General features: G+C 36.7%; 2 protein-coding genes across 2 annotated transcripts in view; one reads left to right on the top strand and one right to left on the bottom strand.

Annotated features, from left to right (window-relative positions):
• The window catches only part of RB1 (RB transcriptional corepressor 1), a 248,164-nt gene extending 223,062 nt beyond the window's left edge, over nt 1–25,102 (top strand). Inside the window, 9 exon segments of the mRNA XM_037799633.1 lie at nt 7,302–7,447; nt 8,978–9,123; nt 14,489–14,593; nt 15,667–15,780; nt 15,878–16,041; nt 18,040–18,070; nt 20,481–20,623; nt 21,162–21,211; nt 23,191–25,102. Of these exon segments, the coding sequence (XP_037655561.1) occupies nt 7,302–7,447; nt 8,978–9,123; nt 14,489–14,593; nt 15,667–15,780; nt 15,878–16,041; nt 18,040–18,070; nt 20,481–20,623; nt 21,162–21,211; nt 23,191–23,264 (973 nt within the window). The 3' untranslated portion in view covers nt 23,265–25,102.
• On the bottom strand, nt 1,782–2,240 carry LOC119506654 (ubiquitin-conjugating enzyme E2 N-like). The gene has a single exon (XM_037799643.1). The coding sequence runs from the start codon at nt 2,238–2,240 to the stop codon at nt 1,782–1,784; it is 459 nt and encodes a 152-aa protein (XP_037655571.1).
• Nucleotides 25,103–27,257: the final 2,155 nt, after the last annotated feature.

The following is a 27,257-nucleotide window of genomic DNA, read 5'->3' as shown; positions in this document are numbered from 1 at the left end:
TACTGTCACGTCTATCCATTTCCAAACATTTACAATTAACCTTATTAAAAATTCTGCACAAGTTAAGCATTAGCTCCCCATTCTGTATCCTCATTCTATTTCCTGGTTACCCATACTCTAGATTTTAACTCCATGAGTTTGCTCATTATAATTAGTTCTTATTGGTAAGATCATATAGTAATCTGTCATTTTGTGTTTGGCTTATTTCAATAAACATGATGTCTTCAAGTTTCATCCATGTTGTCGCATGCGTCAGGACTTCGTTCCTTCTTACAGGTTAATAATATTCCACTGAGTGTATATACCACATTTTTTAATCCATTCATTGATTGTTGGGCACTTGGGTTGTTTCCGTCTTTTGGCAATTATGAATAATGCCTCTGTGAACATTGGTGTTCAAATGTCTGTTTGAGCCCCTGTTTTCATATCTTCTGGGTACATACCAAGTAGTGGGATTGCCAGATCATATGGTAGTTCTGTATGTAGCTTCCTGAGAAACTGCCAAACTGTCTTTCACAGTGGCTGTACCATTCTCCTTTCCCACCAGCAGTGATTAAGTGTTCCAGTTTCTTCACATCCTCTCCAACATTTGTAGTTTCCTGTTTGTTTAATAGTGGCCATTCTAGGAGTGAGATGATCTCATTGTGGTTTTGATTTGCATTTCCCTGATATCTAGTGAAGTTGTGCATCTTTTCATGTATAGCCATTTGTTTATACTCTTGGGAAAAATGTCTATTCATTTCTTTTGCCCATTTTGGGGGGGGGGTGTTTGTCTTTTTACTACTGAGTTGTGGGATTTCTTTATATATTCTGGATATTAAACCCTTATCTGTTATGTGGTTTCCAAATATTTTCTCCCATTGAGTAGACTGTTTTTTCACCTTCTTGACAAAGTCCTTTGAAACACAGAGCTATTCAATTTTGATTAGGTCCCATTTGCCTATTTTCTCTTTTGTTGCTTGTGTTTTGGGTGTAAGTTCTAAGAAACCACCACCTACAATATCTTGAAAAGATCTTCTAGGAGTTATGTAGTACCGTCTCTTATGTCTCTTATATTTAGGTCTTTGATTTTATATATATTTTAGAATAATAAACAATAGTTTACTGAAACATATGACTTACAGAAGTTTCCAAACAAGTCATACAAAATGGTCACAAGGACCATTTTTGAAGGGAGGATTCAATACTTGATAGCAAAGTCACAATTTTATTAGTGAGGGCTGTGATGTTTGCTTAATGTTCTATTTTTGGTTCAAACAATCAAGCTTGTCCATCTACATCTATAAAATTAGACTTGGCTAGAGGATATATTCTAAAAAACAACTGGTTAACTGCTTTTAACCAATGTGTTTGATTAGATCACCATAAAAAAGGAGAAAAGGAGTTCATACAATTAAAATAAAACTATCTCCCTCCTCAAAAATAAAAATAAAAAGAAGAAAACACCCACACCCCTACAGCTAACCCTGACAACTACCTTCATTCACAGTACTTTATACTTAAACCATGATGGGGGATATGAATAAAAGCAGGAGAGGGTTCACTGCTTTAAACCTTTCCCAACAATCCAGATGATACTTTTGGCCTTTGTTCATGCTTTGTAACAGTGATTGAGGACAAGACATAGATGTGCTAATGTGCATTTAATCACCAAAGGCCTGAAAATGTCTGTGCTTTCCTTCTGTAATGTTTCTAAGACTTGAGTCTATTAAATGCAAACAAAAAAGGAAGAAGTCTTGACAGAACAGGAGAAGTGATGTGCACTTGATTATCAGATCAATTTAAATATTATTCATGGCATATAGCCTACTATATGCTCTAGCTGTTTCTATGGCTTGGGCTTCGTTGGTCTTCCACTGCTCCTCTACGTCATTTTCTAATGGATCATCTGAATTGGGAGCACTTAACAAAACCTGGATCAGCAGCAGAGCTGTGCCAATCTGCAGTGCTGGGGACCACTTATCTTTCAAAATATCTAAACATATTCTTCCCAACTTGTTTATACTAGGGTGGTAAATTTTGGTCATGAAACATACTTTAGAGGCTGCCATTGGGTATTCTTCTGGAAGGAATAGTTTAAGTTCAAAAGTCCCTCCCTCAAAAGGGTTATCTTGGGGGCCAGCATTGACCACATGAAAATAATGTTCATTGCTCTCATCTGGTTCTGCTTTAATACTGGGGACTGGTTCTACCAGCAAATGCTGGGTTTTCTTGATAATCCTGAGGGGCAGCCCAGTCATCTTGTCAGACCCCAAGTTTGGCCCCTAGTCTTATCTCCAGCTCTGCTCACCTCATTCAGGAGTAGAGCTTTTTGATCTATTTTGAGTTATTTTTTTGCATAAGTATGAGGTAGGGGTTCCCTTTCATTCTTTTCGATATGAATATCTAGTTCTCCCAGCACCATTTGTTGAGAAGACACTTTCTGCCCCAGTTAAGTGGACTTGGCAGCCTTGTCAAAAATCAATTGACCATAGTATCTATTTCTGAAGTCTTGATATGATTCCATTGATCAATATATTTATCTTTATGCCAGAATCATGCTGTTTTGACCACTGTAGCTTTGTTAATATGCTTTAAATTCAGAAAGTTGCATCTTTCACTTCGTTCTTCTTTCTCAAGATGTTCTTGGCTATTTGGGGCCGCTTACCCTTCCAAATAAATTTGATAATTTGATAATTAGCTAATTTGATAATTAGCTTTTCCATTTCTGCAAAGTAGGCTGTTGGAATTTTGATTGAGATTTTGATTGAGATTGCATTGAATCTGTAAGTATAACATTACTGTGATGGTGATTCCTTTTTTCCAGTCTACTAATTAATATAGTGCATGAAGTAGAAACATCCATAATAAGGTACAATCATGCTTCCTGCTCAGAATTATTTCTCAGCTACAGAAACAAAAACAAAAAATAGATCTGGAATATTATATTACGTCAAAAAGAAGGCATCCCACGAAGGGTCAAGGACGATACTGTGTTTTAAAACTTCAACTTCTGTATGAGACCAAGGGGAGAGATGTTTATTTGGTGCGGGATAGATATCTTCTACAGCACACTAAATAATTTAACTTGTATAGTCAGTTTATTCAAACACCATAATTACATGAAACTTTGAATAGGAAGTGAGATCTGGTAGGTTTGTACAGGTTAGTGTGAAATAGCGATACATCCCAAAGTAATTTGGGCATTGTGCCAGTTTGAATATACTGTGTCCCCCAAACGCCGTTATCTTTGATGTAGTCTTGTGGTGCAGACATTTTGGTGCTGATTAGATTTGCTTGGAATGTGCCCCACCCAGCTATGGGTGATGACTCTGATGAGATATTCCCATGGAGGCGTGGCCCCACCCATTCAGGGTGGGACTTGATCAGTGGAGCCATATAAATGAGCTGACTTAAAGAGAAGGAACTCAGTGCAGCTGTGAGTGGCCTTTTGAAGAGGAGTAAGCTTGCTAGAGAAGAACGTCCTGGGAGAAAGCCATTTTGAAACCAGAACTTTGGAGCAGACGCCAGCCACGTGCCTTCCCAGCTAACAGAGGTTTTCTGGACGCCATCGGCCATCATCCTCCAGTGAAGGTACCTGATTACTGATGTGTTACTTTGGACACTTGATGGCCTTAAGACTGTAACTGTATAACCAAATAAACCCCCTTTTTATAAAAGCCAGTCCATCTCTGGTGTTTTGCATTCTGTAGCATTAACAAACTAGAACAGATTTTGGTACCAGAGAAGTAGGGTGCTTTTGCTGCTGAGTTTGCAAATACCAAACATGTTGGAACGGCTTTTTAAATGGATAAGGGGAAGATTCTGGAAGAATTATGAGGAGCTTGATAGAAAAGGCCTAAACTGCCTTGAAGAGACTGTTTGTGGAAATATGGACTCTAAAGATACTTCTGATGAGCCCTTGAACAGAAATGATGAATGTGTTGTTGTGAACTGGAAGAAAGGTGATCCTTGTTTTAAAGTGGCAGAGAATTTGGCAAAATTGAGTCCTGGTGTCAGATGGAAAGAATTTGAAAGCAACAACCTGAAATACTTAGCTGAGGAGATCTCCAGACTACATGTGGAAGATGTACCCTGGCTTCTCCTTGCAGCTTATAGTAAAATGCGAGCAGAGAGAGATAAACTTAGAACTGAACTCTTGGGTTCAAAGAAACCAGAAGCTGATGGCTTGGAAAATTACAGGCTTCCGGGGGGTGGAATTCCAGAAGCTACAGCCCAATGTGAGGATGTAACCAAATATGGAACCCAGCTGCCATTTCAGTACAAGCCAAGATTGGAGATGGAATTATCCAGAAGGGATTTGTGGAAAGTCCTATTGTCTGATGGCTTTGACCCCTGCATGCTTCATGCGAAGCCAACAGAATTTTTACGAGATCTTTACAGACAGAGCCACTGCCAGCCAGGACTGGAGGAGAAAGACAAGTAACAAATTGAAGGAAAAATTTCTTCAAAGACGGAGCCATGGAGGTTGAGGTCTGAAGTCAAGAGGCCTTGGGCTGGGAGAGTGGAGCAGCCCACATGCATGGAAAGGGTGAGTTTGCCCCGGAGGTCGATGGTGGGCATTCCACCTCGATGCTCTGGAAGAGTTTTGTCACCCGAGGTCCCAAAGAGGGTGGAACACATTCCCAGGGAATTGGGGAGAGCCTGGCTGCCACCACCCTGTTCTGAAGGGGTTGAGCATGTGCCCTGGAGATGGAAGGGAATCCAGGAGCTGCCCCAATGTTTGAGGAGGGTGGGGCCAAGAAGGTGGTCTCCCCAATGTGTGGATATGTTGGAGCACTTACCTAAGCGTTTGGGGAGGAAAGGGCTGCCAAAAAGGCCCTTAGGAAGGGTTAGACTCCCGCTGTCTCAAGCCCCAAGGATGCAACGTTGTTCTGTAAATGACTCTCAGACTTTGAAATCTAATGGAGTTTGTCCTGCGAGTTTTAGGAACTGTTTTGGTCCTGTTAACCCTGTTTTCCTTACTCTCTCTCCTTATGGTGATGGGAATGTTTATCCTATGAATGTCCCTCCTTTGTATATTGGAAGCACATAACTTGTTCTAAATCCACAGATCCAAAGCTAAAGGAGAATTATGCCTTAGGACCCACCACACCTGTAATTGATTTTGATAGGATCTTGTACTTAACTTTTGTTACTGAAATGATTTAAGTTTTTGTGATATTGTGATGGAATGAATGTATTTTGTACTTGGAAAGATAATGTCATTTTGGGGTCCAGGGGGTGGAATGTGCCAGTTTGAATGTATTGTGTCCCCCAAACGCCATTATCTTTGATGTAGTCTTGTGGGGCGGATGTTTTGATGCTGATTAGATTTGCTTGGAATGTGCCCCACCCAGCTGTGGGTGATGACTCTGATGAGATATTGCCATGGAGGCGTGGCCTCACCCATTCAGGGTGGGCCTTGATCAGTGGAGCCATATAAATGAGCTGACTCAAAGAGAAGGAACTCAGTGCAGCTGTGAGTGATGTTTTGAAGAGGAGCAAGCTTGCTAGAGAGGAACATCCTGGGAGAAAGCCATTTTGAAACCAGAACTTTGGAGCAGACACCAGCCACGTGCCTTCCCAGCTAACAGAGGTTTTCCGGACACCACTGGCCATCCTCCAGTGAAGGTACCCGATTGCTGATGTGTTACCTTGGACACTTGATGGTCTTAAGACTGTAACTGTGTAGCCAAATAACCCCCCTTTTTATAAAAGCCAGTCCATCTCTGGTGCTTTGCATTCTGCAGCATTAGCAAACTAGAACAGACAGAGAATAAAAATATATATGCAGGGCCCTCCTGAGGAGCTGGGGGAAAATGTGGAAATGTTGGACGTCCCCACCTAGGTTATTACTGATATTCTCACAAACATTGAGGACTGACAATTTGGTATGCCAAGCCCTCAATCTTGGGGCTTGCCCTTATAAAGCTTGTTACTGCAAAGGGGAGGGTAAGCCTACTTATAATTGTGCCTTAGGAGTCCCCCCCAGACAACCTCTTTGTTGCTCAGCTGTGGCCCCCTCTCTCTCTCTAAGCCAGTTTGGCAGGTGGATTCACTGCCCTTCCCCCTACATGGGACCTGACTCCCAGGGGTATAAATCTCCCTGGCAACGCAGGATATAACTCCCAGAGATGAGCCTAGACCCAGTATTGTGGGATTGAAAAAATCTTCTTAACCAAAAGGGGGAAGTGAAATAAAACAAAATAAAGTTTCAATGGCTGAGAGACTTCAAATGGAGTCGAGAGGTCACTCTGGAGGGCATTCTTTTGTAGTAGATCGAGATCCCTTTTTAAGTTTTAGTGTATTGGAATAGCTGGAAGTAAATAACCTGAATCTATCAGACTGCAACCCAGTAGCCTTGATTCTTGAAGACAATTGTATAACAATGTAGCTTACAGGGGGTGACAGTGTGATTGTGAAAGCCTTGTGGATCACATTCCCTTTATCCAGTGTATGGATGGATGAGTAGAAAAATGGGGACAAAAACTAAATGAAAAATAGGGTGGGATGGGGGATGATTTGGGTGTTCTTTTTTACTTTTATTTTTTATTCTTATTTTTATTATTTCTGGTGTAAGGAAAATGTTCAAAAATTGATTGGGGTGGTAAATGCACAACTATATGATGGTACTGTGAACAGCTGATTGTACACCATGGATGATTGTATGGTATGTGAATATATCTCAATAAAACTGAATTTTTTTTAAAAAGGCAACCCAGAGGCAATAGAACTTCCAGGAATTAAGAAAGAATATTTACTAATACCTCTGAATATCTCTGCCTTTGGTTTACACCAGACATATTTAGTATACAGATGTAAATCTACCTGCATAATATCTGATTTATTTGTTGAATGATGTACTATGTAAGTGAAGTATGTGTGAGTGTATATATGTGTGTTTAACTTAAAGGTTTTATCATATATGTGACCCATGGTTATCAATTCAGATTTTTTGAAGAGAAGAATCAGAGAAGTTTGACAGCATTATTTTGGTATCAATAACTTGTTCTTTTAAGGTGGTCTCAATTCCACTATAATTACCAAAATTGAGCATACATACATATGTAGCTATTTTTTTCAATAAGGCAGTAATTCCAGGGAAACGTATTAATTAAAGTTAGACATGAGGATGATGAGCTTAGTATTCCTATTAAGCTATCTTTTACAGTTTATATTTAAATAGCCTGCTTGTGGAATTTGATATAGGGTAGCAGATTAAATGGACAAGATGTGTTTTGTGCATATGTGTATAGTCTTATGTGTGTGAAATTCTGAGAAAATTTCAAGTGAAGACTTTTCCCTTTGAACATATCTAGGTATCTTTCTCCTGTAAGATCCCCAAAGAGAAAAGGGTCAACAGCACGTGCGAATTCTACTCCAAATGCAGAAGCACAAGCAACCTCAGCCTTCCAGATTCAGAAGCCATTGAAATCTACCTCCCTTTCACTCTTTTACAAAAAAGGTTAGTAAATGATTACTTTCCAGATTGTGGACTCTGAAACCAGGCTGCCTGAGTTCAAATCATGGCTCTTCTACTTACTAGGTGGGACCTTGGCCAGGTCACTTTGTATCTGTGCCTCCTCTATGCCACAGTTTTCTCAACTGTAAAATGGAAATGATAATCTACCTTATAATAATAATAATAAAATACTTTATCGGGTTTTGGAGATAATTAAATGAACTTAAGCATATAAAATGCTTCCAGCAGTGCCTACCGCATAGTAGTCACTTAGAAAGTGTTAGATGTGTTACCTTGGCTGCTGCTGGTGTGTTACGCTTTTAAATTAATTTTTGGAAATATTTGTTTCTAACAATACTTTTGTTGTGGGGTTGACATCACAGTGTGCTATGACCCAGTGCAGAAACATTTCCTGGATCTTATCAGACATTTAGAAAGGCCAATAACCGGACTGTAGAGCGTTCTCTGATCGTGTGTGTATGTGGTTGGGGTGAGGTTGGTTTGTCTGTGTCTGCATGTGTGTACACTTGAACGTGCACACTCATTTGGAGCATTTTGAAAGAAAGTGAAATGATAGATTCTCTACGATATATCTTTTTCTTGATTTTATTCAAATCAGAAATACACTGAGCTTTTTAGACATATCATAAGACTTAGTCCTTACTTTAGAGCTTTGGTTCTCAAAGTGTGGTCCAGCTAGCAGAACCTCACCTGGAAAGTGGTAGAAATGAGACTCCAGACCTACTCAATCAGAATCTCTAGGATGGGGCCCAGCAATCCTTGTTTGAACAAGTCTTCCAGGAGAGTCTGCACACTGAAGTCTAAGAACCACTGGGGTAAATTGTTAGCTTTAAAAAATTCTGAATACTTTATGCAAGTCGTTGAAAGGTGTTATTTTAAACAACGGTCTTTCTATTTAAAATAGATAGAAAAAATCCAGTTTCGTGGATTCCTTTTCTTCAAAATTTTATTTCTACTACTATTTTTTTAATAGACTCTAATTTCAGATCACAGTCATGAAACCACTTAGATAATCTATAATACCATTTTTCAACAGCGTATGCTCCATTGATATTTCCTAGAGAAATATACTGCAGAATTTTTTTAAGATAGGAAAAATTAATGGAAACTAGCAATTCCATTTTTTAAAAAAATAATTATCACTCTTGAATATATTATTAGTGAGAATTTGCAACATCTGTGATGCATGATTAACAACAGAACTGAAACAAACCCTACTTGTTTTTTTATTTGATTTTGCAATATCTTATGACCTTTCCTCCTTCCTACCCTCTGCCTCAGTGTCATGTTGTAATAGTTAATTTAACGAGTATTATTGTGTCTTCTATTTACCTAGAACTATGCTAGGTCAAGGAATCATTTATTCTTAAGGAAATAGTCATAGAGAGGAGGTTACTGTTAAAATACCATTTGCTAGCATTACGGTTTTAGCAATTTAATGTTATGTTATGAAAAATCTGCTTGCTAATTCAAAATGCACAGGAAACATGGCTAATTCCCCTATCTCCACAGTGTACCGGTTAGCATATCTCCGACTAAACACACTGTGTGCCCGCCTTCTGTCTGATCACCCAGAACTAGAACATATCATCTGGACTCTTTTCCAGCATACACTGCAAAATGAGTACGAACTCATGAAAGACAGGCATTTGGACCAGGTAAGAAAACCAAGCACTTCCCCTTCTCTTCTCTCTCTTATTTGTTAACTAAGCACTGATTTCTTAGAAAAATATTAGATTCAAAACAGAAATTAGATCAGTTTAGTAGACTTAATATATACTCATTTGTTGGATACCATTTGTATTTTTGCTGTAATTCTTAGAAACTAGAGCTTTAGAACTCAAGAATATATTTCAGTAACTTATTTAATGACATAAAATGTTATTGGCAAAAATCATTGTAGAGCCTGCAGAGCCTGCTTTTCATAGGCTTTTTTGTGTTATAGTAAGCTGGATTTCATTTTAGAGGGTGAAAAACATGAGACTTGAGATTCAGAGGATCTAAAACAGTGCATGTTGAGTGAATGAATGAATGAACAAATGAATGATTCAATTAATTTATAAAGAAGCTCTCATATCCTCCTTTTTCTTCTCTGTAACACAGGTTAAGATTTTTTTTTTTTTTTTGGTTAACAGCTCGATTGGTACATAATTCACATACTATATGATTGATCCATTGAAAGTGTATAATTCACTGGTTTTTAGTGTATTAACAGAATTGTACACCCACTATTACAAACATTTTTGGAACATTTTCATCATCCCAAAAAGAAACCCTGCAACTTCCATTGCCCCCACCCTTCCATCCCTAGGCAAAACTAATCTACTTTTTTGTAGATTTTTGTCTGTATAGATAAGCCTGTTCTACAGGTTTCATATAAATGGAATCCTATAACATGTGATCTTTTGTGACTTGCTTCTTTCACTTAGCATAATGTTTTCAAGTTTCAACCATGTTGTAGCAGTTATCAATACTTCATTAGTTTTTATTGCAAAATAGCCTATTGTATGGATATATCACACTGTGTTTACCCATTCGTCAGTTGATGAGCATTTAGGTTGTCTCCACTTTGGAGCTATTTTGAATAATGCTGCTTTAAACATTGATGCACAGATTTTTGCGTGGTAATATGTATTATTTCTGTTGGGTCTATATCTAGGAATAAAATTGCTAGGTCATACAGTAGCTCTGTGTTTAACTTTTTAAGGAATTGCCAGATTATGTTCCAAGTGTCTGCACCATTTTGCATTACTACTAGCAGTGTATAAGGGTTCCAGTTTTGCCACATCCTTTCAACCTGTTGTCTGTCCTTTTGATCCTAGCTATCCTGGTGGCTGTAAAGGGTTATCTAATTATAGTTTTGATTTACATTGCCCTGATGTTGAACATTTTTTCATGTTCTTATTGGCCATTTGTGTTTCTTTGAAGAAATGTCTGTTCTGTCCCTTTTTCCCATTTTTTTTTTAAATTCAATTTTATTGAGATATATTCACATACCATACAGTCATCCACAGTGTACAATCAGTTGTTCACAGTACCATCATATAGTTGTGCATTCATCAACACAATCAATTTTTGAAATTTTTTATTACTCCCCCCCTAAAAATAAAAATAAAAATAAAAATAAAAAAGAACACTTAACATTCTACCCCAACCCCATTTTTTCATTTAATTTTTGTCCCCATTTTTCTACTCATCTATCCATACACTGATAAAGGTAGTGTGAGCCACAGGGTTTTCACAATCACACAGTCACACCATGTAAGCTACATAGTTATACAGTCGTCTTCAAGAATCAAGGCTACTGGGCTACAGTTCAACAGTTTCAGGTATTTCCTTCTAGCTATTCCAGTACACTAAAAACTACAAAGGGATGTCTATATAGCACATAAGAATATCCTCCAGAGTGACCTCTCAACTCCATTTGAAATCTCTCAGCCACTGAAACTTGATTTCCTTTGCCCATTTTTTAATTGGGCTAATTCTCTTATTGAGTTGTAAGGGTTCGACATACAACTCCCTTATCAGATATAATAATTGTGAATATTTTCTCCCATTCCATGAGTTGCCTTTTTATCTCCATGAACATGTCCTGGGAAGCAAAAAGGTTTTTAATTTTGTTGAACTCATGTTTATCTCTTTTCTTCTTTTGTTGCCTTGCTTTTTTGTTGTTGTTGCTCATAAAGCATTGCCAACTCTGAGGTCATGAAGATTTTGCCCTTGTTTTCCTCTGTAAGAGTTTTATGGTTTTACCTTTTGCATTTAAGTCTTTGATCCATTTTGAGTTCATTTTTGTATATGATGTGAGGCAGGGGTCCAACTTAATTCTTTTGTGTGTTGGATATTGGTTGTTCCAGCACCATTTTGTTGAAAACACCATTCTTTCTCTATTGGATTGTCTTGGCACTCTTGTTTAAAATGAATTAACCATAAATATGAGGGTTTATTTCTGTAGTGTCAGTTCTGTTTCATTGATCTATGTCTGTCCTTTTGCCAGTGCCATATTGTCTATTATGTGAAATTGAGAAATGTGAGTCCTACACCTTTTTCTTTTTCAAGATTGTTTTGGCTATTCTGAAACTTGGATTTCCATGTGAATTTTAGGATTAGCTTGTCAGTTTCTCCAAAAAACCCAGCAGGAAGTTTGATAGCTTTTGCATTAAATCTGTAGATCAATTTAGGATGTACTGTCATTTAACAATATTAAGTTGTCTGATACATGAAAATATGATGTCTTTTCATTTATTTAGATCTTCTTTAATTTCTTTCAACATTTTTTAGATTTTGGAGTTGTTACAAATCTTGCACTTGTTTTGTTAAACTTATTCCGAAGTATTTGATTCTTTTTGACACTGTTGTAAATGGAATTGTTTTCTTAATTTCATTTTCAGATTTTTCACTGCTGGTGTATGTAAATACAATTGATTTTTATTAGGAGTTAAGCATGGTTGCTTAACTCCTTTATTAGTTTTTTAGTGGATTCGTTAGGGTTTTCAATCCATAAGATCAAGTCATCTGTAAATAGAGATGATTTTACTTCTTCCTTTTCAGTCTGAATCCCTTATATTTTCTTGCCTATTTGTCCTGGCTAGAACCTCTAGTACAATGTTGAGTAGAAGTGGTGAGAATGGACATTCTTGTCTTGTTCCTGATCTTAGGGGGAAGACATTGAGTCTTTCACCATTAAATATAATGTTTGCTATGAGTTTTCTGTCGGTGCCCATTTTCAGGTTGAGAATGTTCTCTTCTACTAATTTATTGAGCGCTTTTATCATGAAGGAGTGTTGGATATTGTCAAATGCTTTTCTGTGTCAGTTGAGTCATATTGATACAGTGTATTATGTAATTGACTTTCAGATGTTAACCAGCCTTTGCATTTCTGGTCACAGTGTATAATCCTTTTGCTATGTTGCTGGATTCAGTTTGCTAGTATTTTGTTGAGGGCTTTTGCATCTATATTCGTAAAGGATATTGGTCTGTAGTTTTCATTTCTTGTGATATCTTTGGTTTTGGGATCAGGGAAATATTGGCTTCATGAAATGAGTTGGGAGATACTCCCTTCTCTTCTAATTTCAGGAGAGTCTGGGATGAATTGGCATTGATTTATTCTTTAAATATTTGGTAGAATTCACCAGTGAAGCCATGTGGTTCAAGGCGTTTCCTTATGGGCAGTTTTTTTTTAATTTGTTTGTTTGTTTTGTTTTGTTTTAAACAACCAAAAAACATCACTTTTTCTTCATTGAAATGTCTTTGCTAAGTTTAACACATTTTAAACTAGGAACAAGTTTTTAATCAGAATACTATTACTTCATACTGTAGTATTGTACATCTTGAAAACTTTTTGACACTTAAAATTTAAAATATTAAGAAAAATACAGTAAGACCCTTATGCTTGAGTTAATTTCAAGGCTTATGACTCACTGTTTGGATAGTTTTAAAAGTCATGAAATAGTAGCTAGCATAAAAATTCAAGGTGGTTTGCAACTATTATTTGTCAATATATATGACTCTGCAATAGAACTTGCTTTTATTTGAGTTGTACTGTATTAGAAAACTATACGAAACTTCTTGTGAATATGGTGACCAGGAGAATAATTCATGATTCATTTCCAGCTGCAGTGTAGCTTGCTTTCTTTCTTTAAATAAAGTGATTTCTTATAGTTTTTCCTGGAATTCAACAGGAAGGAGAACAACAGTAAGTTCCATTTCTTCTGTGCTCTGCTTTTGGATTAAAGAAGAACCCATGGTAGTCATGGCTTCCTCCTCAACTTCCATGGTCAGATAACCTGTGATCAGCTTCTCTTCCTTGTCCTGTTATTGCTGTGACTCCCTCAGTGTTCAGTGTTACTGATGAAACGAACATGGACTTTTCAGCAATGCACAATCTGCTTCTTTGTGTAAATTGTCCCACTTGGCTCTGAAGCTTCCTTGAACACACTTTGGTCCTGGCAGGGTCCCCAGGGCTGGGTCCCTGTTGGGCGGCATTCTGTGAGGGGGTGAGAGGAGCCCACAGTGTCGCCTTCCAGCCAGAGCTGAGGGAAAACAAAAGGCACAGCTGCATCTGCCCATGGATTACTAATTCAATCTCATATTATAGGTGCATTCGGATATTTTTATTTCTTCTTGAGTCAGTTTCACGAATTTGTATCTTTCTAGAAATGTTACCATTTCATCTAATTTATTATTATACAGTTGTTCATCATACTACCTTATATCCTTTTTATTTCTGTAAGATCAGTAGCCTTGTTCCCAGTATAAGAGATATTTTGAGCAAAGGCTGGATACTGTATAAAGATGTCACCTGTAAATATGTACACTTTGCAAGAGCATATCTGGATATTAATTCTAGTATGTTGGGTTTCAAAAAATAGGTACTTAACGCCTTATGGTTCCACTGCTTTTTGCAACTGCAGAAAGATAGACAGCAGTGCTAAAAACTTTAAAGAGAATTGGTATCTGAGATCAGAAAGGTTTGGGGAGAAATGCCTTTGCTAATGTCTTGAAATGGGAGAAAGATGTGAATCAGCAAAGACAATAGTGGATGGCATTCTAAATTAGAGGAATAGTAGGATTGGAGCTGGTAGGATACTGAACGGGGGGTGATTAGTATATTCTTGGCAGTACTAGAAGACTGAGTAAGAATGTTGCAGGAGGTATGAGTGTTTAAATCAGGTAGTAAAGTTCATATAAATTAAGGAAACCTGATGTTTTAAAAGTCGCAGGCAATCATTTCAGATCTTATTCATTTTTACATTAAAAGTATTTCTATTGAAGTGTAAAATGTTTACAGAAAAGTACATATATCAGAAGGATACATTTTGATGTAAATTCAGCAGCTGAACTCACCTGTATAACCAGCACCCAGATCAAGAAACAGAACATTATCAACAATTCAGAAGATCCTGTCTTGCCCCATTCTAGTCACTACAACCACTACCACCACTACCACAAGTCTCCAATACTTTATCTGATAGTTTGAACCTTTGTCAAACCTGGCTTTTTTACATCACATTTATTTACTAGATTATGATGTGCTCCATGTATGGCATATGCAAAGTGAAGAATATAGACCTTAAATTCAAAATAATCGTAACTGCATACAAGGACCTTCCTCATGCTGTGCAGGAGGTAGGTGTTCTTCTAGGGTAAGAGTTTTTCTTTAATTTGATAATTTCAGTCATTATTTACATCATATATTTGGACCTTATAATAGTAAATTCACAACTTGATTTTTACTTTTAAATTATTGGTTAATTATTTGTAATAAAAGTGGAACTAGAAAAGCTAAGTCACTTTAATGCCAGAATTCATATTTTAAAGTTAATAAGGAATGCTGTACCTCTGCAATAAGCAGGATATTTGTAAAAAATGTGACATGAGTCCTAAGACATTAGATGTTCTAAGTTATTTTTATTACTTAATAGGAAAAAACAGTGTAAATGCCGCTATAAATAATCATTTCCATAAATAAGCACATTTTATGTTTCCAGTTTACCTTCCCTTTAGAGAAAAAATAGTTGTAAAATATACTTGGTGTGTGACACACATTTCATCCTCTTCTCTGGCAGGTGAGTTGTCAGTTATTTTCAGAGCCAGAATATTTTCAGTTTTTTATTAGCGTTTTCAAAAGTAAAAGGAACCTAGTTTATTTTTGTTTGTACTTTTGAGGTTGTTTTCTAAATCCTGTCATTTTAATTATATATATCAGAGGCATCCATCTTATAAAACCCCTTTGCTTTTACTGAGTGTCCACTTCTGGTGATGGAGCAATGCATATTTGACCTCTTATAGTTTGGGGGTGGAGGGGAGGATGCAGGGAGGTATGGGCCAGAGAATGTAGCCTGAGTATTGATGGATAATATTGTTGGTGTTTGCTCTGCTCTGTCCCTTTCATTCCCATACTGCTTTCCACCCTGCCAGCCTGTCCACTCCTCTCTCTGATAGCCACGCAGCTCTGCTTCTCCCCAGCCAGCCCCTTCTGCTGCTGCCCAGGTGCTGCCCTGGATCTGGACTTTGTCCACATTCTGTGACATTTCATCTCTGTTATAGCAGTCATAATGCAAACCTAAGAAGGCCTTTTCAGATTATTTTTCCTTGTATAATATGTACTGCTTACTAGTAAAAAGTATGACCGACTATTAGAAAAGAGAAACTAACGAGAGAAATTAAATTCGTTTAACAAGTTTTTTACTCTTCCTCAGACATTCAAACGTGTTTTGATCAGAGAACAAGAGTATGATTCCATTATAGTATTCTATAACTCGGTCTTCATGCAGAGACTGAAAACAAATATTTTGCAGTATGCTTCTACCAGGGTATGTTGAAAATATTCTTTCAAATATGAAAATCTAATTATAAAGCAATGGATCCCATTAAAGCATTAAATGATCTATTTTTTGGTTGTTGATCTAGCCCCCTACCTTGTCACCAATACCTCACATTCCTCGAAGCCCTTATAAGTTTTCTAGTTCACCTTTACGGATTCCTGGGGGAAATATCTATATATCACCGCTGAAGAGTCCATATAAAATTTCAGAAGGTCTACCGACTCCAACAAAAATGACTCCAAGATCAAGGTTTGTGTTTTCTCTTTAGGAAAGTGATAGAGAATTAGAAGGGATTATTTAATTATAAAAATACAAAGCTTTCTTTATTTAAAATAAGCTAAACTCTTTAATCGCTAATTTGCTTATGTATATTAAATGACATAAGATTTATGGGGGAAAGAAAGATAATCTGTTTACTTGAATGGGTTTGCAAATTTAGTCTTCATTTTTTCCTGCTGCTGGGTCTGTTCTTTTGTAAATATCCTTGAGAACCAGTTTGATTGTAGGTTTCAAAACACTTTCTTATTTTTCTAAGTAGTCATTCTGCTAAACAAAGTATATTACTTTTGGTTAAGATTGTTATTCTGTAGTTTATTAGATGTCCTGTAAACTCTTTCTATGAGCCTTGATCATTTTGGTTTGTTAAGTATAGATGACTATAAATTATGTGTAGATGACTATAAATTAAGTCTTTAGAGTTCCATCCTTAATTCTATCCATGGTCTCCCTGTATTACCTTGGGCAGGTCTCTCTACCTGTACTTCAAACGGGTGCTGTTGATCAAGGAAATGATGTGTGTGAAGCTCTTTAAAATTCTCAGATGAAAGCTTCACCGCAATTACAAGTCATTATGTTATCATCTACATTCAACCAAAAGTGCTCTCTGGCTTTGAAGTGCTTCAATTGACTTATTACATGTTATCATGGGCTGTTTGAAACCAACTTTATTAGTATAAGGTGGGAGGCAGATTGGCTACTATAGTTAATGTGGTAGCATCTCAAAAAGTATCAGCCTTATATATAGTTTTACTTAATGGGCAAGAAAAACATACAAGGAGAAAGGAGATATAATAACCCTTTAGAAATCACTTGAATAATGTGTTTAATTACATAAGTAATGAAAATTCATGGTAAAAATTTCAAACTCTACAGATAAATAGAAAGTAAAAAATAATTGGCAATATACAAATACTCTCACGTGCCCCCGTACCATCCTTTGTTTATTTGGTGCTCTTACAGTAGGATACCTGTGTACTGATATCAACAACTTATGTTGTAAGCTACTAAGGTACCACTTCATGTATATTTAACTAAGTTTACATAATCCCACACTGATATGTGAAAATGTATACTTAGGTAATTTTTTAGAGGTGATAATTAATCCATATTATTCTGCTAATGATAACTATTTGCTGATCTTGTTGACATCAGTTCCAGGTTTAGATTCTTTAGCAAAAAAGTCAAATTCCGTAATCCTAACTGATACACATTGATCAAGCATTAAGAGAGAATCTTAACAACAACAACAACAACAAAAAACACACATCTTAACACTCTGTTTATCCAGCATACTTACTATAGATCATCAAATACTATATATGGAATGAGTGGCCACTTAGTAAGAATTGGAAGATAAAATCTGTATATCCACTAGTTCTGTGTGAATATGATCTAATCTTTGTTAGATTATGTTAGGTTAATGCTGTTGTTCTTCAGCTTTATTATCAAGAATATAAATTATATGGTTCAAGCAAGAACAAACAGGTTAATAGAGAGTTCTGATTCTTGGAAAATGTAATAAATAACCTTTACTATATATCAATATAAGTACCTAACAGAATTCTGGTTATTACTTAATCAGTAAGTTCTTGCCAATAAAAATTGAATTTTATATGAGAAAATAGGAAAAATTTTAATTGATAACTTACCCATTGGTTTATGAAGAACCAAGTAGGTTTCTTTTACCCTCTTTAAATGTGGGCTTTGGCAGAAGATACTCTTACAGACTTAGCAGTCTTATCGAAGTGTCTCTTGCTTTAAAACTCTAGATATAGCAGGTCAGTGTATGATCGTACTAGCACTGTTCTGGAGGAAGCCCCAGTGAGTGTAATTTGTCTGTGGTTCTGCGGCGGAGGAAACCTTTGACTTGGTATTATCCCTAGTTCAGAGTGATGTGTGCTATGTTCATCCTAGCACATTTGTATATGATCTTCACTCACTAATTTGTATTTCATCTTAACTTGACAGAATCTTAGTATCAATTGGTGAATCATTTGGGGTGAGTATTTTCTTTATATGAGATATAATGGCATGCACTTGTAACTATAAAAGAAATTGAAGATTACTATAATTTGAATTTACAAATACTATTACACAAATACCTAATCCATGCATGTTGCACAGAATTTAGAAAGTGTGTGTATGTGTACATGTATGTATCTGTGTGTATGTATATATGTATGTACATATATAATCTCACAGGAATGTTTAGGAAGCAGTTTCGAAATCACTGATTAGGAGGATGTTTTGACATGAGATACTCCAAAATTTAACCGCCATATCCAAATGTCACCAGCCAGTCCTACCTACCGGTCTTCTCCAGCCATATATATACACACTTTTGCTTGTCCTTTCTCTCTCAGACTTAGTCTTCTAGGCTCTTTCTTCTCTGGTGCATTGATTAAGAATTGGTTACATGAGACCCTGCTCCAGTCTTAAGTGGCAGCATTTGTATGGTGGTCTTTGTTCCAGAGAGAGCCAAGGGAAAGATAAGCTTTGCAACATTATTCTAGGCTGAGAACCCACTGCTCTATTTGGCCTTCCATTAACATCATTAATTCAGCAGTCCTGTGTTCAGAGTATTACCTGTTAATATGTGGCACCTCCTCCCCCAGAGAGCTTATATTCTTATAGAAGTAGGAAGACTGCTGCATAACAGATTACCCCCAAATTTAGCAGCTTAAAATAAACATTAATCATCTCAGTTTCTTTGGATCCAGTAATCCAGGCATGGCTTTCTCACAAGAGGGTTTCTCACAGGGCTGCAGTCAAGGTGTCTGCTGGGGCTGCAGTCATCTCAAGGCTTGACTAAAGGAGGATCTGCTTGCAAATTCATTCACATGGCTGTTGGCAGGCCTCTGATCCTCGGTGGCCATCAGCCCAAGAGTCAGTTCCTTGTTGCCTGGGTCCCCACAGGACTCCCCATTGTGTGTGTTGGGGGGGGGGGGGCAGGGAGGTGGGGAAGTCTGGTTTTCTTTAACCAAATATTGGAAGTGACATCCCATCATTTTTGCCCTTTTCTTTTGTTGGAAGCAAGACACTAGGTCCAGCCCAGGCTCAAAGGGAGGAGAAGTACACAAGGGTGTAAATACCAGGAGGTGGGGGTTTGGGGGAAACATTTCAGAGTCTGTCTACTGCACTGCCCCAAGTGAGATAACTAGAGAAAGATAAAAGTTTGGATGCTAAATGACCAAATGACAGCTGTATGTTACAAACAGTAAATGTTGTGACGTTTAGTTCAGGATAGGCTGTAGCTATTAGGCTTCACGGAGATACGGGACCAAATAAAAGGGTTGGATCTGGGTGGGAGTAGAGCAGTGGTCTTCAAACTTCTTTGCTTGCCAGCATCTCTAAAAGAATTGAGAAAATTTCATATATACTTCCTTCCATATTTTAAAGCTGGTAACTAAACATTTAATCTTAAATGTAATAGCTGCTAAAATATTTTTAGCTGCTCTAAATATATTTTCCATTCAAAACCTTGTTCCTGCAGAATTAGTTCATTATTTTTTGGAAAAGAAAGCATAATTAGTAAAGCCAGTCCTCATTGTCAATCAAATAAGAATTAATTTCTACCAGGGAATCTGAATTCATTTTTTAGATCAAATAAACATATTAATATACATCCTTGAAGCAGTCACCTCACTCTGTTTCTAAAATAGTTAAGGAATAGAGCCTTTCCACATGTTTGTCCCTTGGATAAAAATAAGGTGTTGCCCCTTTGTTATTTCTTACCAAAGCTTTCTTTGCTTTGCTGTCACAAGATCCCCCCTCAGGACGTATATCTCTTGAATCATCTTCAGTGATACAAATGTACTCAAATAGTTAAGTCTGGATATTTGATTTTTAATTTGAAAAACTTTGTGAATTAGCAACATTTCAGTAAATACCCATTTTTCAATTATGATTTAAAATATATAAACTGTATAATTAGACAACTTTACCTATAAAGTGAATAAAAAAATTACCATTCACAGGAAAGTTAACTTCTTATTAAAATCTTGTGACTTTCCCCTGTGATTCTGTTACACCCTCAAAATAAATAAATAAATAAATAAATAAAAATTTGTTGAGGACAGGCTCCAGAAAGCTATTCTTTTTTTTTTTTTTTGCTTCTGAGAAGTTAGTCCTGGTTTTGTGTGTGAGTGAGTCCTGAAAATGGAGAAGCAAGACTTTCAAGAGCTGTTAAGAGCAAGAGCCTCATAGGAATAGACAAGAGTTGTTTGACTGTGGCCGAGTTGGGTTGGCATTACTCTGATTTTGAGATTTTTCATGTCTCAAAGCAGAAAATTAAAATGAGCATATTACTTCTGCCTGATTTTTGATGCACCTCAAACTACAATTAAGGGTTGTTAACTATAAAATGCTGGCATTTAATGATTTAAAAGAAAGAATTCTGTAATTCATAGACTTCTGAGAAGTTCCAGAAAATAAATCAGATGGTGTGTAACAGCGACCGTGTACTCAAAAGAAGTGCTGAAGGAAGCAACCCTCCTAAACCACTGAAAAAACTACGCTTTGATACTGAAGGAACAGATGAAGCAGATGGAAGGTAGGAACAGTTTTACACTGTTAGTTAGAACAGCTGCTTCCGGAGCCCAGCTGGTCATCTGGAGTACCCAGGGCCCAACTCTGTCCTGATTTCCACCGAATTCCTTTCATGTCAGTTTTATTGGGAAGTTGTAAGGATTACCCAAAATGATAGATATGGATATATCCCAAAGTTTAAAAGCCCACCATACAATCATATATCATCTATCTCAACTCAATGAGTCATCAGATGTTTAAATTTGACCTTTTTAAAAAGCTATTGCAAAATTTTTGGTTTTAACATTAAATTTTAAAATGCTTACTCTTGAAAATGTTGACTACTGTGTTTTATAAGTACCACTGGAAAAATTTTATAGAATCATAAATCTATGATATTTATATTTTAGATGATTATTTATAAACCTTTGAAATTAAAAGCTACTCACTAAAGTAATAGCATAAAATAAGTCATTGAAAGCACTGTAGTTAATGGAAATTTGAGTTTTCCATTTATACATATAAATATGAAATGTTTTACCTTTTTTTTTTAAAATATGCAGTAAACATCTCCCAGGGGAGTCCAAATTTCAACAGAAACTGGCAGAAATGAGTAAGTACTTATCATTTCACTTTTTGAAATTGAAACAAAGTTGTTTATATTGCAAAAGATCTTTTCACTTTATAAAAGAATACACATATAATTCTTTTAATTAGTCAACTTTCTTATATAATTCAGTTGAGAATATATTATTTGCCTACAAACATTTGTGGAATAAATGTCTGATTCAAAGTGAAGGTCATCTTCATCCTTTCTAAAATCTTTCGTGCGAGATTAACAAGTGAAACATTGCTTGACCACATCCTGAACACAAATGGCTGTTTTTCGAATATATTTTAGGATAGCAGAACTATGATGAGGAGGTCTTAAGAGTGTTGGATATAGAACAAGGTTTTATAAACCAGATATATGTAACCATCATCACCCTTATTTAAAGATGATTTAATCTTTTATTATTTTGCTATGGTTGAATTTTCCTAATTTTCAAGCTTTAAAAATTAGTTGCAAACAAAAGTTTTCCTTACCAGCAATCAGAATCTTCATCAAGAACACCAAATCATTTTCCAAGTTATGCAGAGTGACATGAATTTGGAACTTAATTCATTATAAAAAATTAACCCAATTAGAGTAGATTTTATAGTAGGAAAGCACTTACGAAAGAGATAAATGTTTTAACTGCTACTGAATTGTCGTAGAGGGGTGGTTATGACAGTAAGTATGGCATTTCTTGATCTCTGGTGTCAGACCTGTTAATATGAAAAGGAACTGGAACTTGGAAAGAAGAAAAATATTTAGGAGATAAAAACAAAACTATCATTCCTAGGTCAGAGGACATATCAATAGGAACAATACCAATTAAAATGTGTCTAGAGGAGCAGAGAATAGATACTAACTTTGAAATTTAAGCCAACTATACCAAACTTAAAAATTTCTAGTTACAAATTTCTTTTGGATTTTACATTAACTAATATCCTATTTTAACTTTTAAATAGTTGTGGTTTTTTTCCCCTAGTACATGAAAATAGACATAAAGCAAGTCAAGCCTTGAAAACATGTGGAAGTGTTTTGGAGCCCACAAATATGCATTTAAAACGGAGCAGAAAGCTGTAAAAACATGTATATTTTCTTAAAGAAGAGTTCAGTTGCTGTAGTCAGTACATTTCCCAGTGACAGACTTAGCTCTGACAGTGTTTCCTCTGCCAGGCGGAAGTTCAGGGCTTGTGTGCAGGTGGAGAATTGGAGAGAAGCAGCAAGAGATTTAACCCCTAAGGCTAAGGAACTCTCCGGGATACTTTTCACCTTTCCTCCAAGAATTGCATTAAGGAGAAGGTCGTCACAGGACTGGCTAGCTCGGACTAGAAGGTTAAGGAGAATTAGTAACTGACTATTTTCCTTTTCCAAATGTAAATATTCTTTGTGCTTCTTTATAAAGTTAAGAATTCTTAAAAAGTTAAAAATGTTTAAATAATTAAAAGTGTTCTGTTTTTGTCTATATTGTAATTGATAAAATTAATTAATTAAAATGACCGTGTCCAAAGTGCATCTTTGCTGTAACTCCAATCACACAAGGGAATCCATAGCTTTGTGAGGAGACCACTCCCTTCCGAGTGCATCCCAAACTCAGCCTCGTCATCTCTGGAACAATGGTTTACAAAGTCGGGTGTTTATACCCCGGGAATGTGCAAGATCATCTTTTGGGGTACATAAAAAATATTAGAATTTTCATTTATTTTTATCCCATCTCTTTTTAATTTCAGTTTTGGGAACATGTATCTTATATTTGTACAATTATACATGCATGTAATTTATATACACATACATATGCATACACATATCCATACATAAATATTTTGCTGGCACATGCTCAGAAAAAATTTACTGATAGTTATATATGATTAAAAATAAAAGCACACACATTTGTAAACCACTACTTGAAAGGCCCTGAGCTCCATGAGCATGACCTACGTGGCAGTCCCGTACCAACTCACCCAGCACCATCAGTGCTTCTAACAGTTCTTTCCTCTTCCCAGCATCTACTCGGACACGAATGCAAAAGCAGAAGATGAGTGAGAGCATGGATGCCTCGAACAAGGAGGAGAAGTGAGGATCTCAGGACTTGGGCGGCCCCGGGGATGCCTCTGGCTTCGTTGTCCCTCACAGAGTTGACTGCATAACTCTCCCAGGCTCTGTTTACAGCCACATTTAATACATGTCTGCAGCTCTTTTTGTGGATGTAAATTGTGCAGATGCTAGTTAATTTCCATACGTGTGAGTCCTAAGCCACTTGCAGTGTTGCAGTCAATAGTTTATAGTTTGTTATTGTACAAGATTGAAAATCTTGTATAAATCCTGCCATTTAAAAAATTGTAGCAGATTGTTTCCATTTTCAAAGTATAATTGCTCTGCTTTATAAATGGGGAGAATGCCCCCAAAATGGGAGTCCTGACAACTCATGCCTATCTTTCTGAGTACTTTGCCATCTTTTGTAGCATTTATGTGATGTTTGCTACTGTTTTTATTAATTTATATATATACGTATTTTTTTTTCTTATTTAACATGAACACCCTTATACAATGTGTCCTGTCTTCCAAATGCAATTTGGCTAGCTGCCTCACCCAAATTCCTCTAAATTCTTGTAAGTCATATTAAAAACTAGAAAGAAAATGGCAATTACTGATTTTTACGCATTAGATTTTACTTTACTCTTGGGATCTGACATATTGTGTGCTTGTTTTATAGCTTTTAAGTACAAGCAGAAAGCCAAGTATAAACATATGATATTGTCGTACTACTGACACAGATTTCATACCTCAAAACTTGTAAGAATTTATTATTCTTTTCTTCATCCAACTCATGCTTGCAAATGAGGATTGTAATAGTACTCTTGGTTTTTATACCATTCAAATCACTGAATTTATAAATATCCATCTAGTACTTGAAAAAAGGCAAATGTTCAGCTAGAGCTTTGCTACAGAGGACCCTAGTACAGTAGATTTCAAGTGCACTTTCTAATATTTCTGGGTCCTGAAGAATCAAGATTCCAATCAATTTTACTCTATAAACTGTTTATATAGGACTGTTAACTATATAGGAGCCTTAATTTTTTTTCCTTAGAGATTTATCTAATTGCATCTCTTAACAATTATTCTGCCCTCCTAAATTTGGGGAGATTTGTGTTTTCTCTGGAATAGTACATGTCTTCCATGTATCTTTTGAACTGGCAGTTGTCTACTTATCTTTTTTTTTTTTTTACAGTCAGTATGGTCTAACACTGGCACATTCAAAGCCAGATTATTTCTAGTCCAAAATTGCAAGTAATGAAAGATCATTGTGGGTTAGGCATTGTTGTATCGGTCTGATTTTGTGAAAAAAACTTCAAATTAAAATAGCTACACTAGGAATACAGGTGTTCCCTTACCCCACCCTTTTGTCACCTGAAGGTGTATTTAAACTATCTTGTGTGATTAACTTATTTAGAGACGTTATAATTTAAAATAGGTGGTATTTAAGGTAGCATCAGCTAGCTTTTAGGAAAACCACTTTGCCTAAACCCAGAGTTCTTTTTAAAAAGAATCTGGCTTTATTTGTTAGAAAACAAAATTTTATTTTGTGATCAGTTAAGTTTAAAACTTATTTTAACAGTTTTCTTGATAACAAAGGCAGTAGAAAGCTATACCCCATTTCCTCATTAATTTTTGCAAGAATATCATACAGGTCATTTAGCTTTTAGGTTAAGGGATTACCATATTTCTGGGTCTTTTGCTAATAAATTCATGCACAGAATTTTAGAAAATTCAGAGACCGTGTATTGAGATTTCTTAAATAAGGCTTCAGATGTCGCTTTATGGCTTTTTTTGTAGTGGTTAAAAACTGTTTATTTAAAAATTGCTATGTTAACTATTTTCTACAATTACTAGTTCACCTATTTTAAATAAATTAGTTAAGAATCTTAATGGTCTGATTGTGCTTTTTGCATTTTGTGCACTAATGTATTTTTCTACATCTAAACTCTCCTAGTATGATCTCATCCATTCTTGGCCTTTACGTGGATTTCATGCTAATGATCCCCAAATATATTTCTCCAGCCCTGACCTCTTCACTGACAAAGCACTCATGGCCAACAGAATTCTTGATTCCTACTCGCCCCTACCACTACTTCTAAAAATAAAAACAAAACCAAACAAATCCTGTTTCTACCCTGGTCTTTCCCATCCAAGTAGGTTCACATTGCTCTTCTGTTCAAAGGATTCCCTCATGGCCTGCCGAGCACAACACGCTCTGGCCCTGCCTTCTCGTCCCTGCTCATCTGGGACTGCTTGCTCTCCCCTTGCTCACTATTGCTTTAGACACATTGACTTTTTTCTTTACATGCCAAGCCTGTTCGTGCCTCATGCTGGAGGAACTTGCTGTTCCTTCTGCCTGGAATGTACTTTCCCCAGAATTTTGCAAAGCCAGATCCTTCCTGTCCTTCAAGGCTCAGCTCAGAGGCCTTCCTTGACCACCCAAGCTACAACCATCACTCTGTTTTGGATCACTCGCCTTCAAAACTGTAATAGCATTTATCAGCATCTAAGGTGGCCTTATTTGACTTGCTCATTGCCCATCTACCCATCCCCATGCCCCTCCCTCCCCAGATTGTGAGCATCACTCTTGCCCATCCTGGTCACTCTTTCTGGGCTACAGTACCTAGAAGCCTGTATGTTTTTTGCAGATTTTTCCAAGTATGTTGAAACAAGACTCTTTTCCTCCTTTAAAATGCCAATATTTATTCTTTTCTTCTATGATTTGAAAACATAAACCTGCATACATATAGGTGACTATATATGTGTATATAAATGTGTACATGTGCACACTCATTTTTTTTTTTTAATTCATTCAAACATTGAACAAGTTCTGCTATGTTCCAGGCACAGTTCTAGGTGTTAGAGATACAACAATGAATACATAAAACTAACATCTCCCTTCTCATGGAACTTACATTCTAGCTGCAGGGAAAGAGCAACCAAATAAAATAAATGAGGAAAATACATAATATGTCAGAGTGTATTAAGTACTACGGAGAAAAATAAAGCAGAGAGGACAGAGAATGCTGGGAGATTTAAGTTTAAAATATGGTAGTCAGGGAAGCATTCACTGAGGTGATATTTGAACAAAGACGTGACAGAGGCAAGGAAGTAAGTGTGCATTGACGGGCCGAGCATGCCAGAGAGGAGAAGCCAAGGCTCTGGGGAGAGGCTGGCCTGTTGTGTCTGAGGAATGATAAGGAGAGTTGTAAGAAAACGAGTGGAGGGACAAGTGTCCCCTTTCATCTAATCTGAGATTTACACTAAAGGCCTTTCCTCCTAAGCCATCCTTTAGATATGTGTTACAAGACCACGGTCCTTTATGTGTAATTTTAAAGTCCAAAAACTTTTGCAAACCAAGTGGTTCTATAGGTTTGTTTGTGGCATAGAGCTATTTAGAGTCTTCATTTATCCCACTTAGTGTATTCTTGTTTCACTGCAGAATATATGTTTGATTATTGAGAGCTAACCCAGGCCCTGCTGAGGTGTGTATCTACCATGTTAACAAACCCAGATATTCCAAAAAAATTAAACACTAAGGGTTTCAGTATGTTTCTTCCTGAAGGAAGAAAGGCAGATAAAGGGACTAGATTAGGAAAAGCAGCAGGCCTACCTCTCAATAGGCCATATTTATGTTGGATGGGGATATAAATGGAATTGGTCTGTGATGGTTTGAAACTGTATGTACCCCCACTGGATTCCTATATAAACAGGATCAGTATGGAGAGAGAAACACAGAAAAAAGCCCCAGAGAAGCTCAGAGAGAAAAGCCAGAGGAGCTGACAGAGGACACACAGAAAACAAAGAGGACACCACTGAAACTGGAAGCAGCAAAATCCGGGAGAGAAGGAAGAGCCCAGCAGACGCCCACGTGTGCCTGGTCACGTGACAGAGGAGCTGCTCGCTGTAGCTGGTCTTTGGGGAGAAAACATCACCTGTTGATGCCTCAAGTTGGACGTTCTCATGGCCTAAGAACTGTAAGCTTCTAAATTAGTAAATCCCCACTGTAAAAGCCAACCCATTTCTGGTATAT

Source organism: Choloepus didactylus, chromosome 12 (genome assembly GCF_015220235.1).
Source record: "Choloepus didactylus isolate mChoDid1 chromosome 12, mChoDid1.pri, whole genome shotgun sequence".
Lineage (NCBI taxonomy): Eukaryota > Metazoa > Chordata > Mammalia > Pilosa > Megalonychidae > Choloepus > Choloepus didactylus.
The sequence above is the reverse complement of the archived record's forward strand: the minus strand, read 5'-3'. Positions and strand labels throughout refer to the sequence as shown.